General features: G+C 41.2%; 1 protein-coding gene across 1 annotated transcript in view; it reads left to right on the forward strand.

Moving 5' to 3' along the window:
• The first annotated feature begins 7,805 nt into the window (after positions 1-7,805).
• Radx (RPA1 related single stranded DNA binding protein, X-linked) overlaps positions 7,806-15,262 on the forward strand; it is a 56,972-nt gene continuing 49,515 nt past the window's right edge. Inside the window, exons 1-2 of the mRNA XM_013118160.3 lie at positions 7,806-8,595; positions 14,599-14,741. Coding sequence (XP_012973614.1) covers positions 7,953-8,595; positions 14,599-14,741 — 786 coding nt within the window. The 5' untranslated portion in view covers positions 7,806-7,952. The remainder of the gene's footprint in view (positions 8,596-14,598; positions 14,742-15,262) is intronic.

The following is a 15,262-nucleotide window of genomic DNA, read 5'->3' on the forward strand; positions in this document are numbered from 1 at the left end:
CGATAATCCAAGGTGGCATGGAAATCTTTATGTGGCTTGTTAATCTAGAAGCTTGGGTACAAGTTTTGGTGCTCTGCCAATTATCACTATATGATTTTGTTCACATTAGTAGACTAGCATTTAAAAAATTCTACAGTGCCAAACACTGTCTTGAGCTGTTCATTCATATGAACTAACTTAAAATTTCAACAATCATAACTACTTTCATTAGTATAATTTTAAATGTGAAGAAACCCAATGTGGCTGATATTTCCACCACATTTAGTAGACTAACAAGGCCATTTCATATTATATCAACTTTTTTTAATCTTCTACAACATGCCCATTTTATAAAACATTTTCTCAGAACTAGAGCAGTGTCTCAGTGGATTATGAGCACTGGTTGTAAGGATTCAGGTATTATGCTGGCCTGCCCCTGTAACCTGGCAGGGCACACTCAGGCAGCTCCCTGGTCAGCCCAGGGTTCTATGAGCACTAGTCTGCACTCAGGTGCAAAGGACCCTTTAAAAGACAGACCCCCACCCACTTATACTGGCTTTCTGCGTTTTCTGCTGTCTTTCTGGCTGTTCTCTCAACCTGCTCTCTTCTCCCCAGTTCTTTCCCGCTGTTCCCCTGGGACAGACAGGACTTTTCCTGTCTACCTCTTCTCCTGCTCTCTCTCTGTCTCTGTGTCTCTTTACCTCTCTTCTCTTTCCTTCCCCCTTCCCTCCCCTTTCTAATAAAACTTCTCACTTAAGCTCTGTCTACCTGGTGTGTTTGTCCCTCTGCCTCAGGCACCCACGCCTGCCATGGAATCTGCCATGGTCCCCCATAAAAGGCCCCCCTTTTGCTCTAGCATAACACTGGTTACTATTCCTGAGGAGCTGAATTCAGTTCCCAACACCCACATGGTGGCTCATATTCAGTGCAATTCCAGTTCCTAGGGACCCTGCTCCATCTTCTGGCCTCTGTGCGCACTGTGCATGTGGAGCATAGACATACAAAACACCCACAGACATAAAATTAAAATAGACAAATCTTCTACAAATCAAAAATAAATATTGAAACAAAGCAAGTAAACAAAAAAGCAATGTCTTCCCTAATTTACCAGTTGAACCTATAAAGGCATTATAACAAATCCTCCAGCTGAGAGGGGTTACCCATTACAGGTTCTCAAAGTCATTTACCTTACTGATTCTGTTATTGTGTATTATACTTAATCCTAAAGCATGTGCTTAGTAACAACACACAGAGAGCATTCATACTTACAACTCTGTCCTCTGAACAGAGTGATGCATAATTTTGACTATAATTGCATGCATATTCCTTAGTCACATTCATCTTTATTATCAATAGTGCAAAAGCAAACATTCTTCCTATTGAGACAGTATCCAACTACTAAGCATCACTGGAAAAAGCCATCTTTCTTGAATTCACTGGATGGACCCAGAATTTGAAGATACAATGCTTTTATTCATAAATTACATTGTGTGTATAGTTTGGACTGTGAATGAAACAGATTTGAAATATTAACTTATTTATTTTGAAACAGGATCTTACTATGTATTCCTGGCTGGCCTGGAACTTGCTATATAGACCAGGCTGGCCTCAAATTAACAGATCTCCCTCTGCCTCCTGAGTTCTAGAATTGAAGGTGTGTACCACACCAGGCCCAAATTAAGCTCTTCTAAATAAGAATTAGACAAGATGAGGTGTAATGGTACCTGCAGTACATCCAGTAAAGTTTCATAATTCTGTTTATTCACTTGTTAAATACTATTGAGGACTTACATAGAATACTATACCACATATTGATAACTTCCTTATATGGCATTCTAGAGCCTTCATCCAGTGGCTGATGGAAGCAGAGGCAGACACCCACAGCTAAACACTGAAGTGAACTCCTGGAATCCAGTTGCTGATAGGAGTGATGAGTCAAAGGGGTGAAAACCAGGCTAGAGAAAACCACAGAAACATCTGACCTGAACAAGGGGGAGCTTATGGACCCCAGACTGATAGCTGGGAAACCAGCACAGGACCGATCCAGACCCCTCCCCGAAATGTGGATGTTAATGAGGAGGCCTCGGCAATCTATGGGGCCCCTGGTAGTGGATCAGTATTTATCCCTGGTGTATGAATGGACTTTGGGAGCCCATTCCATGTGGAGGGATATTCTCTCGGCCTGGACACATGGGGAAGAGACTGGGCCCTGCCTGGGATGATATGACAGACTTTGGGGATCCCCCATGGTGTGCCTCACCCTCCCTGGGAAGCAGAGGGAAGATGGAATGGGGGCTGGTTGGGGGGCGGGGGAGGCAGGGAAGGAGAGGGAGCTGGGATTGATATATGAAGCAGGCTTGTTTCTAATTTAAATTAAAAAACTAATAATAAAAAGGTATACTATGCTACATCCTGGTTTTCACATTTGAGTCTTAACAGTGAACTTGACAAAGAATATACACTTGGGAAATTGTGTGTGTGTGTGTGTGTGTGTGCGCGCGCACGCGCGCGCGCGTGCGCGGGTCCATGTACGAGTGGGCATGTTTGTGCTCATACCTCTGGGGGTTAGAGGGCATTCTTAGCTATCATTCCTCAGGTACTATCCACCTTGTATTGTTTTTGAGACATGGCATGTCTCATTGGCCTAGAACTTACCAAGTAGATTATGCTAACTGGACAGGGAGCCCCAAGGATGTATTTGTCTCCACCTTCCCACCTGTATTTCCGTCACACCAAGTTTAAGATTCATTTTCACTAATTCTTTGAGAATATCATACAAGCTTTTGATCATATTCATTCATCTGTACTTGTGCCTTTAACTCCTCCCAGATCTACCTCACTTCTGATCCTTTGTGCATTCTTTTTTATTTGATAACATGTTGTCTTCAATTTGTGCTGCCCATATACTTTTCAAGTGATTTTTACATTGTGTATATAGTTCTGGGGATCAAATGCAGCCCCTTCTGCCAACTGAGCTATTGCTCCAGCTTTCAGACAACATTTTTTCCACTGACTTTGGGAGTTCTGTATATTGTTTATAAAAAGCCACACTTGCATACGCCCTTTTGAAAGACAGACAGTAAGAATTTGTGGTTTTCATTTATTTAGCACAATTGGGGGGAACAGGTGACCAAGCTCTGAGGGTGTGAGAGCAGGAGAGCTGACCCTGCCACCCCTCCTTGTCTGCTATGTGGTGGCATGGGCGAGGAAAAGATGCTCTACATCCCTCACCCCTTTCCACCTGTGACAGGCAGGAGAGCTGTCCCCTGGGATCATGAGAGTGGGAAAGCTGGTCCTGCTCTTTACCAGCTGAAGCACACAGGAGGGCAGGTCCTAACCTTGCCTGGGAAGCATACTATAGCTGACCCTGTTGGCTGGGGTGCAGGTGAGCCAGCCCTGGGGAGATGAGAGATGGAGAGCTGACCCTATCATCCCCAACTATGCCACATGTGGCAAGGGAGAGGGAAAGATGCCCATCCCTGCCCCTTGCTACCTGCAGCAGGCAGGGGAGCTGGCCTTGGAGGCATGAGAGTGTGGGAGCTGGTCCTGCCTCTCAGTAACTGCAGCACTCGAGATAGAGTGGGTCTTGCAACTCACCTGGGCAAAACAGTAGAGCTGGCCCTGGTGGTATGGGTATAGGTGAGCCAGACTCGAAGGCCTGAGAGCAGGAGAACTAGCCCTGAATCTGGGTGTCAATGAGGAGGCCTAGGGAATCTATTGAGCCTTGGGCAGCAGATAAGTACCCATCCCAAGTATACACACGGACTTTGGACTCCCATAGAACAATGTGAGTTACACTCTCACCCTGAACTCTTGGGGAAGGGTCTAGGCCCTACCCTATATGGAATGACAGACTATGGACACCCCCATGGAGGGCCTCACCCTCCCTGGGGGAATGAGGGGATAACGGGGGGGGGGGTTGGGGGGATGGCACGGGAGGAGGGGAGGGAATGGGAGCGGGACCTGGAACTGACTTGTGAAGCAACCTCGTTTCTTATCTAAATTTAAACTGGAAAAAAAGAAAGTTATTTGAATGCATGTTAAACATTAATGTAATTTTTGAAAGGTTATATCTGTTTTTTTTACCAAAATGAATCTGGAGAAAAAAATAAAAAAAAATAAAAAGAAGGAGGGAGATGTTGGTCCCCAGCCCCATGGGGTCTCTGTGAGTTGCTGGTCAGCCTACATGTGCAACTTGTTTTCCAGTCCAAGTGCATCTAGTTTTCTAGTCCTGGCTTCCTGCCTTGGCCTTTACCCTCTGACATCAACATCCAGCAAGAGGACAACACACTCTCTTCCACCTGGTGTTTTTCCACTGTGCTGTAAGGCTGTATATAAAGCTGCTCCCTCCTACAAGAGAGACACCTCTTAGCTCTTGCTTTGGCTTTCATATAATTAAACAGAAATGTTTGTATGTGCTCTCTCTCTCTCTCTCTCTCTCTCTCTCTCTCTCTCTCTCTCTCTCTCTCTCTCTCTCTCTCTCTCTCTCTCTCTCTCTCTCTCTCTCTCTCTCTCTCTCTCTCTCTCTCTCTCTCTCTCTCTCTCTCTCTCTCTCTCTCTCTCTCTCTCTCTCTCTCTCTCTCTCTCTCTCTCTCTCTCTCTCTCTCTCTCTCTCTCTCTCTCTCTCTCTCTTTCCCCCTGGCAGCACATTCATTCTCTTAGTACAAACAGCCGGACGTCTTGTCTTTCTTTTCCTGGTACCTTGGACTTGCTTGTGTCGCGGGGGCCACAAGTGACTGTAGTCATACCTAGTGACCTGCAATATTGCCTGGCTACGAGTAGAATTTCATAAATAATAAATAATGACAGCGTTCAAAAGAAAATTAATAAAATTTTAAGAAAGCAGGTTATAACCACCTTTAAGAAGTGATCTTTACCATGCTGGAGAAACCCACAGAAACAACTGACCCAAACAAGGGGAGCTCATGGACTCCAGTCTGACAGTAGGGAAACCAGCATAGGACCAAACCAGGCCCCCTGAACGTGGGTGTTATTTGGGAGGTCTGGGGCATACTATGGGGCCTCTGGCAGTGGAACCAGTATTTATTCCAAGTACATGGATTTTAGGAGCCCATTACCTTTGGAGGGATAATCTTTCAGCCTAGATACATGGGGGAGGGCCTAGACCCTGCTCCAAATGATGTGACTAACTTTGATGATCCTCCATGGGAGGCCTTATCCTCCCTGAGGAGTGGATGGGATGGGGGGTTGGCAGGGGGCATGGCAGGATGGGAACTGAGATTGGTATGTAAAATAAAATTGCTTTTAATTTAAGGAATAAAAGGAAAAAAAGAAGTGGTCTTTTAAAAGTTAATACATTTTGTGTATGAAGCAGACATAATATTGTATGTTTAATGTTGATTATTCTGCTCAATATATTCACTTAACAATTACCTTTTAAATATGCTTTGTATTTAAGAAATAGCTTTGAAACTGCTTCCTTTTACTATGTTGCACGAGTATTATATTTAAAAACGCATTTTAAAAAGTCTAATCTGAAGGCAGATCTTTAGCAAGCCAATTCTACCTTTTTTTTAAATTTTCATTTGCACTTACTAATTCACTTGTCTTGAACTCAGGGAGTTACTACAGATAATTATGCTAATACTAATAACAATTGTAAGAATTAGGATGGTTTGGATGGGATGAATTCTGGCACTCGGGCACCACAGAATACTGAGTGTTACAGCGCAGATGGAAAGGAATTCTGGCAATCCGGAGCCAAGGAATATCACAGGTCACAGTAAGCACAGCAGCTTACAGCCCTGCTTAAGGGAAAGGCTTCCCTAACACCAGAGAATGGCTTCTCAGATGTAACAGCTCTGCTCTGGCAGGAGAAGGCTTTCCCAGCGAAGTTGTTATAGTTCTCCTCCAGCTTAGGTCCCCTGGGATGTAGTGTTACAACTCTGTTTCCCTAGGGAAAGGTTACCTGGCCAAAGCAGGCTCAGCTAGCTCAGCTCTGCTGTGTGCGGTTCTGGTGAAAAGTTGTTACTTCTCTCCTCTGCTCCATTCCAGGGATGGAAGGTCTCACCCAAACCTCATTCAAGAGATTTATTGGAAGGGAAGAATCCTGGAGTGTGTCTGCCTCTGTGGAGTTTTTCTAGGTGGACTAGATCTCCTGCTCAGGGATTGGTTAGTTTTTTGCACAGGTTTAGGGTCAGATTTGGCTCTGGTTTTAGGGTCAAAGTGAGTTTCGATCACTGGTCATTTTAGCCTTCTGGCTCTAATTTTAGGGCCAGGGTGTAATTTCTTCCACTAGCTCTCATTCCAGGGACAAATGTGTTTCTTTGGCTCTAGTTCCAGGACCAGGGTGCATTTCTTTGGTTCTGGTTGCAGGGACAAAGTGTGTTTCTTTGGCTCTGCTCAGGGTGTGTTTCTTTGGCTGGCCCTTCCCCCCCTACAGCTAAGACAGACACACTAATATAAAACATTCTCTAAGCATAGCAGGAAAGATGGAAAGGGATCCTGGCAGTCTGGAGACCAGGAATACCACACAGTCACCTTAAGCACAGCAGGTTCCAGCTCTGCTCCAGGGAAAGGTTTCCCAATGTAACAGCTCTGCTCCAGCAGGGGAGGGTTTCCCCAGCAAAGTAGTTACAGTTCTGCTCAGGTCCCTGGGAGTTTAACAACTCAGCTTTGCTAGGGGAAGGTTTCCCCAGCAAACACATAAAAAAGAAAAAAAAACCTTACACTTCTGCTCTGCTCCAGGGAAAGTTGTTCTCTGTTCTGCTCCATTCAGGCAATAAATGGTCTCACCTTACCCAAACTGCATTCAAAAGATTTATTAGCAGGGAAGAATCCAGGAGGTGGCTGCCTCTCTCAGGGTGGAAAATAAAAGAGCAGAGATTTTCAGAGTGGAGATTGGTCAGATTTGAATCCCTGAACTTGAACAAGCTTGGATTGGCTGATTTCATGCTCAATGGTTGACTGGTTTCGTGCTCAGGGATTAGTTAATTTTTGTGCTGTGTTTGGTCCACGACAGAGTGTGTTTCTTTGGCTCTGGTTTCAGGCCCAAAGGTGTGTTTCTTTCACTGGTCCTTTTTAGTCTTTTGCCTGTAATTTTAGGGTCAGGGTCTATTTCTTTTCACTGACTCTGTTTCTAGGGAGAAAGTGTGTTTCTTTGGCACTAGTTTTGGGGCCAGGGTGCATTTCTTTGGTTCTGGTTGCAGGGCCAAAGTGTGTTTTTTTTACTCTGTTCTGGGTGTGTTTCTTTGGCTGACCCCTTTTCCTTACAACAATAGCAGCTAATTTTTTTTAACCAAAGACTTTTGTGCTAGTGACCCCCCCAAAGGCTGTGCATACAATATTTGATTTTGATCACACTACGGGATACAAGAATTATCCCGTTCATGTATATTTACAAATTTAGTATGTTTAAATGTAAGAAACTACAAAGCACTAAGTTAGTAAATACACGAACCCGATAATGCTGCCGGTCCAAGTCCCTGCTTTAGGATACTAGAGCCTCACTTTTGCCATTTCCTATTTTTCACTACCTCTTGATGCTCCCCTTTCACGGGGAACCAGCAGCGCTCCTAGCTCCTCCTCCTCCTCCTTGCTGCTGCCTGGCTTTGGAAACCTTGACAACCAGGCTTCTCTCCTCCCAGTCTCGAGCCTTCTCTCCTACCAGATGGAACTCTGGGCTGGCTGAATCCCGGGACCAAATGTACGCTAGGTACTTTTCTCGTGCTTTCCCTAGAAACACTGCCACAAAAGTCTCAAACTTGAGGCGCAAAGCGCGGGCGGCAAAGCTGATGCGCACGCGCATGCGCGGAATCGTTGCGCCTCGCTTCTGGGCGGGGCCAAACCAGTCAGTCAGGCATCTCCAAAGGCAGCGGCAGCCGGCGCGGAGCGGAGCGCTTCTCGCTTCTCTCCGCTCCGGCTCGCGGTAAGCGGGAGCGGCTTCTTTTCTTCAGGCTTTTGGAAGGGCAAATAAGCTTTTCAGAGGGGGAAGAGTTCGTGGTTCTTTCACAATGTCTGGTGAGTCGGGTCAGACCGAGGCTGGGCCGTCTCACGCTGACCCCAGTTGGCAGCACCCTGAGAGACATCAGGCCGCGGTCCCAGGAGGAGTGATCCGAAGGGCTTCTGGCCAAAGGCACAAGTCCTGGATCCAACAGGTTATTGAACAAATAGCCGGCTCCCCTAAACAGTGTGTCACCGTCGCTGAAGTGATGCCTGTCAGTGTACTGGCCGTCCAAAGATACCTTTTACAGGACGAGCCACGGGACACGGTGCCCAAGCCCCCCCTTTACTGCTATGATGTGACAATCTCAGATGGGGTGTACCAGGAGAAGTGCTACTTAGACCCCAGTTTAAATTTTCTCGTTAATCAGAATATTCTTAAAGTTGGCATAGAAATAAGAATTTCCAAAGTCTCGTTTCTTTACAACGAGAAAAGATTGGGTCAGGGAATCCTGTGCATAGATAAGGTCCACTGTGGGGAGTCCCTAGATTTTGTTCCTGTAGAAACTCCATTCAGAAACAGAGCACACGAGGAAAAGCCCGAGAGGCCTCTGAGAGGAGGCAGGAGTCACTACCTGGCTCTGTGGAACAACGAAGATCCATACGGAGATATCTGGAAGTCCAACAAGCAACCTGAGGAATTCAATTTTAGAAGTAAGTAATTGGCGGGAACGGAGGCAGGTTTTAAAAAAATGTTCAGAGCCTGGCGTGGTGGCATACACCAGAAAACCAGCACTTGGGGAGACAGAGACAAGAGAATTGAGGGTAAATTCCAGGATAGTCTCAAACCCAGAGAGACACCATGTCTCAAAAACAAAGAGCAACAACAACAGCAAAATGGCTAAGTGTTTGGAAACTTGTGCTAGCAGGAAAAGAAAATATTTTGCATTTATTGCTCATTACAAGCCAGGAGGGGTAAAGTGTCTTAACTTCGTGCAACCTGTTCCTCTTGGTTTGATTGCAAAGTGATATTCTTGAAATTCCTGACTGTGGTTTAAATTTAGTTTGGCAAAAAGATTGAGGACTTGGTTTTCAGTACTTCTTCTGTGTTCGATATATGTGTGTATGTGTGTGTGTGTGTGTGTGTGTGTCTGTGTGGTTTAATAAATCTTAGTTGCAGTCCAAGTTGTAAAATATATGTGTGTGTCTATGTGTGTGTGTGTTGAAAGAGTGTATTTATTTAGATTTTACATAAAACCATGCAGCATTATATGTTTTAAAATTTAACATTTATTCAAAGGAAATGTTCAGTGATGTGATAATTTACACTAAAACACGCTGTTTATGTCATTGAATGTAAAAGTCAGATGAGTATTACTTTTAGAAGTTGTGATGATTGTAGAAAGGCTTCAAATGATCATTTTTCTCAATACAGGAAGTTCATATTTCCTGTATCAGAAGTAGGAAGTTAGCCTGAAAATGGCAGTTTGTCATCAATAAGTGCTCTTTTAAAAATCTTTTTTTATTAACACATAATATTAAGGCAGATGATAACACTACAGGCTAAACACATAAGATATAGGAGCAAAAACACAGAAAAATAAAAAGGCTGTAATTTTCTATATTTACTGTTTTAGATATTTTTTTTTTATTTTTGGAGGCAGAGTCTCATATATCCCTGGCTTGCCCCAAACTCCTGTGCCTCCTGCCCCTGTCTCCCAAATCCTGGGATTATAGGAGTCCTTGACTATTACCTGAGGATCCATGAGGATTTCCTGCATGCAAAGCCCAGCCCCACCCCATTTTCTCTTTATATTGTTATCACAGTGCTAAGCCATGGGGCATCTTACCATAACAAGGAAGAGCCACAAATTTGAACATTCAAAGATAACTGATTCAAAAATATGAATTTATAGTCAGATCCACTCAAAATGAGAAAAAAAGATATTAGAAATATGTAACCAATGATTGCTTAGCTAAGACATAAAAGCAAAATAGCGGTGGTATAAATGTTGTTCATTTATACTTTTAGAATTTAATTTATAAAAGGACAACTGACTCAGAATTTAAAGGGGGCTAATAATTATATATTATATATGTATAAATCAAACATAAAAGCATATTTGATTTCTGTTCTTAAGATAGTCATATACATTAGCTATAAATGTGATATTACAAAATGCAATGTCCATGTGCTAATAAATTCAAATTGTGTATTTTAAAATATATTGTGTTAAAATTGAGAGGTCTGAGTATATTAAAACCATGGTAGTAAAATCTAGGAAGTGAGTAATATCAGGACTTCATATTTATTGTGTATTTAAAATTGTACATAATAAAATTTGGAATGTAGTGGAATGCATCTTTAACCTTCATATGCTTTCAACATTTATATAAAAATTGAAAACTTAAGAGTTGGTGTACATTTTTGAAAACATAAACCTAATTATGTGATATTCCCACATAATGCATTTCAGACACCTCTTGGGTATTTCTATAAATATAATGTTCCACAGTATAAAAATATGGTAACTTCTATAATTGTACCCATGTAGTTAAGAATTTTTATTATTTTAAGCTTTCTCAACAGTGCCAAATATAAGTAAGATGTGTGAGTATTGATTGTTATTTGAGTATTTCTGTTGAAAGGATAGATTCCTAGAAGTGGAATTGCAGAATTAAAGAATATCTGAGGGTTTTTTAAACTCATTGGGTACTGATAAATTATTATGAAAAAATTGTACTAATTTAAATTGAGCAACATATGTCTGAGTGTCCATTTCTCCATATCTTGCTATTTGAAAAAAGTGTCCTTTGGCTTTGTCCTATTTTTCTTTCTAGACTTAGGAACTGAACGTGAGGTCTCCAGTGTTCCTCAGAGGAAGGACTTTATAGCTAAGCCACATGCCAAGCTTGTCTTTTTATTATTTAGTTACTGAATGTCTTTGCTAAATAGGTATTAAGTTTGTGTGTGCTGCAGATTATTTTGTGGTGTCTTGTCTCTTTTCTGTAAACTTTGCTTATATTCTGTGCCTTTTAACTTTACACAGTAACATGAAAAGGGTTTATACAATCCTATCAAATATAGTCTTCCATGTGGTTATATGTTCACTCTCCCATCAAGATCTAGAAAACTTCAGGCACCCAGATAGATTCTGTATTGATCATTCCTCATTTACAGCCTACTAAATAGCACATCAAGTTGAGGTAGGACCCAGCTCCTCCCCCTGCATCAAGGCTGGACAAGGTAATCCAGCATGGGGAACGGGTTCCCAAAAACCAGCTAAGTGCCAGGAACAGGTCCTGGTCTCACTGCTAGGAGCCTTACAAACAGGCAAAGCAAAACATACATGCAGAGGGCCTAGGTCAGTCCCATGCAGGCTTCCTAACTGTTGGTCTGGTGTCCATGAGCTTCCATGAGTTAAGGTTAGCTATCTGTATGTGTTCTCTTGTCATGACATTGACTGCCCCTCTCCCCTGCTCATACAATCCCTCCACGCTTTCTTTAGCAGGACTCATGGTGCTGGGTCCAGTGTTTGGCTGTGCTTCTGTATCCATCAGTTACTGGATAAAGGCTCTCTGATGACTATTAGGATAGTCACCAATCTGCTTATCAATGACCAGTTTAAGCACCTTCTCCACTATTGCTAGGAGTCTTAGCTGGGGTCATCCTTGTAGATTCCTGGAAGAAACCACACTTTTAACAACACTGAACCAATGTATCTTTTTTCTGTCTTTAATTTCAGTTTTGTTCCATATTTGTATTTTCTAAGACAGACACTGTTAAAATTCATGTATGGGAGCACTCATGAGTATGTGGGTAGATGGTAGTGGTGTTCTGAACATGTGTGTGCATAACTGGAGTTCAGAGGTCAAACTCAAATAATATTACACAGAAATATGAGTATAGGTATTTTGATTGCATGTGTACCTATGTAACACATGATTGTCTAGTGCCCACAGAGTCCAGAAGAAGGTGGTAGATCCCCAAGAAATGAAATTACAAATAGTTGGGAGCTGCTGCTGGGTGATGGGAATCGAACCTTGGTCCTCTGAAAAAGCAACCAGTGATTTTAAATGATGAGTCCTTTCTCCATCCCCAAGAATCTATTTTCTATTAAGCTAAAGTGACACATACTAATGTAAAACAGTCTCCTGCATTTTTTGTTTCTCGTGTGTGTGTGTGTGTGTGTGTGTGTGTGTGTGTGTGTGTGAGAGGGGGGGTTGGGAGTTAAATCTAGGGCCTTATGCATTCTAGGAAGGTGCTGTACTACTGAGCTAAATTCTCCACCCTTCCAAATGTTGGTTTTTTATTAATCTTTTTGTCAATAGTGAGGATTGAATTCACAGCTTCATGCATAGTAGACCAGTGCTCTGCAAACTAACCTGCATTCCCTAGTTCTGATTTTATTTGAAAAAAATAGTCATTTTTCAAAAGGATGTTTGTAGTAATGTATTTAGATTTATAATGAAATGAATTAATGGTTTCTTCAGTTCTAAATGTGTAAGGTAAATACCAACTAATCAGTATAACTGCATAAACAAAAGCTCTTCTAGGTATTTAATATATTTTGGGCCAGGCATGGTGTCTCATACCTTTTTTCTGAGATCTCAAGAGTCATAGGCAAAAGAATCTTTGAATTTGAGGCCAGCCTGGGCTACATAGCGAGTTCCAGGACAGCCAGGGATATATAGAGATACAGTGTCTCAAATAACCTCCCCCACAATAAAAGGTATTTACTAATTTTTTTAGAATGTTAAAGGGTCTTAAGACTTAAATTTTTGACAAGAACCATTCCATTGCTTATTGTTTAAATTTTGCATTGAGTATCCAAGTTCTTTTTGTTCTTTCTTGATAATAAAGCATATAATTACAATGAATTTACAGATTAACTCATTATCTGCAATTTAGGTGTGAGAATTATCTATGTTCCATAAAGATTTTTAAGTTAAAAACACACTCTTGGAAAGCTGTCAACTGGCCAACTGATGTCTAAACACAGCCAACCGAAAAACATGTATGTTTTGAATTAGTTTCAGCCTATAAATAAAGGAGCTGCATCCTCCTTACTCAAGTGTGCTCCATTTTCAGTGTAGATAATTCAAAGCTTTTCTGTGATTTGACTATATTGCAAAGGAAATTGCTTAATTTCATCATATCAGCTATTAGGGACTCTGAGTCTGTGCTAGTAATATATTTTGAGAATCTGCAAGTTAAACTATCCATAGTGATTTTAATATACTGCAAATTTGGTTTTTATGAGTTATAGGAATAATTAAAACATTTAAATTTATTGAAAATAAATTATAAGTATTACTTTCTTGCTGAAATAATGACTAGTAAATACATTCTATAAATGGAAAGGGAGTATATTTCAACAAATATATATTATATATGTATATATAATACATAGAGGTTGTGATACAAATTTAGGTTTTAAAATTGATATTGTAGGCTTTGAAAACAAAATGTAGAGAGAATTGGAGATGAAACACCCTTTAATGATAGAATACTGAAATCAGGTTTATAATTTAATCCTTAAAGACGGTGAACAGTCTTTAAACAATTTTTGTTCTCCTTCAGACCTGGAGATTAAAATGTTTCAAAATAAATTATATGGTGTATGTTCAAATACTAAGTACTATATGGGAAAACAGAGTGGGTGGAAATTCCATAAGGGGTTAGTTTCAGTGAGATTGTTAGCAACATCACTGAGAAAGCACCCCTTGAGCAAAATTTTGGAAATGGGAAGAAGGAAGTCACTTATATATCTAAGAGGGAGACACTACCAAAACAGAGGAACAAGTGAGAAAACAGAGAAGGTGGCACCTGTACCCATGAAACAGAAGTGAGGACACTACAGAAAAGTGTCAGAAACAGTTCTCTAATCTACTGTAAGTAGTGCATGCATGCATCCCCAGCGTCTGTTTTGATGAGTCAGGAGTATCATGAGTTCCAGTTCAGCCCAGACTGAGTAAATAAAAAATAGATGTGCATGTGTGTGTGTTTGTGTGTATGTGTGTTTCCGTGCATTCACATGCTTGCATATAAATGTAGGCTTGTAGGCTTACATGTACCTTGACCCGTGTGTGGAGTTCCATTTTGTCATCCTCAGGAAGACTATCCACCTCTTTGAAGACAGTACCTCTTGTTGGCTTTCGACTCACTAATTCAGCTAGACTGGCTGGCCAGTGAGCCTCAGGACACCTCCTTCCTCCGCCTTCCCTGTGCTGGGATTACAAATGTATGCCTGGCATTTTTACATGGGTTTAGTGATTGAGCTGAGGTCCTTGCACTTGTAAGGCAAGCATTTTACCAATTGAACCATCTAATCCCCAATGCCCCAACTTTTAGTTTTTGAAAGATAAGTAAGTATATTGATTAAAGGAAAAATTGATAGGAGGAAAACATCAAGAGATGAATTTAGATCCAAGATTTGCATAATGTAATGAAATTGTTTAGTGTGGTAGAAGGCAAATTAAAGGAAACACTGTTTTACTTTATGTTAGTGTTTATCTAATTCCATATGGTAAGTCCTATAATATTTTTGTTGTATATAATTGATACTGGAGAACTACATAGACTCTAATTTAAAATTTTTAGAAAGACCATATTTAATGCTGCTCTTTCTTGCAAGCTATGTCTTTTTAACATTAAAATGGATCTTTGAAACTAAGATGACACAATAAATACAATTTTATCTTTTTATATTCTAGACATTAAAATAGTCTCACTCTCTCATCTTGAAATGACCTGGAATAGCAAAAAGAATTTTCCTGCCTTGCTTGTGAGGATCCTGCATAAATCAAAATTGAGATACTATGGAAAACCTCATAAGAAGACAATTGAGCCATATCAGGTACACGTAGTGCTTAACTAATGGATGTTAATTTAATTCATAGATAACATGAACACTTAAGTCTCTATTGGAAAAGTGTATTTGTTTAAATGACATTCCCCAAGTTCAGTTTAATTTAACTGCACATAGACTTTTTACTTCAAAGTATTTTTCCTTTTCTTCTCTCATACATTACATCCTGACCACAGTTTCCCCTTGCTCCACTCTTCTCAGGCCCCCTCAGCTTCCTCTCCCCCACAGATCCACTCCTCCTGTTTCTTATCCAAAAAAAGAGCAGACCTCCCAGGAATATCAGCCCAAACATAGCCTAGCAAGTTACAAAAAGACTAGGCATAAACCCTCATATCAAGGCTGGATGAGGGAACCCAGTAGGAAGGAAAAAGGTACCAAGATCAGGCAAAAGAGTCACAGACCACCCCACTTCTACTTTTAGGGGTCCCACAAGAACATCTGTCTACATAACCATAATGTATATGCAGAGAACCTATCTCAGAGATATGAAGACTCTGTGATTAAGCTTC

The sequence above is a fragment of the Mesocricetus auratus genome, unplaced genomic scaffold (assembly GCF_017639785.1).
Source record: "Mesocricetus auratus isolate SY011 unplaced genomic scaffold, BCM_Maur_2.0 Super-Scaffold_100003, whole genome shotgun sequence".
NCBI classification, from domain to species: domain Eukaryota; kingdom Metazoa; phylum Chordata; class Mammalia; order Rodentia; family Cricetidae; genus Mesocricetus; species Mesocricetus auratus.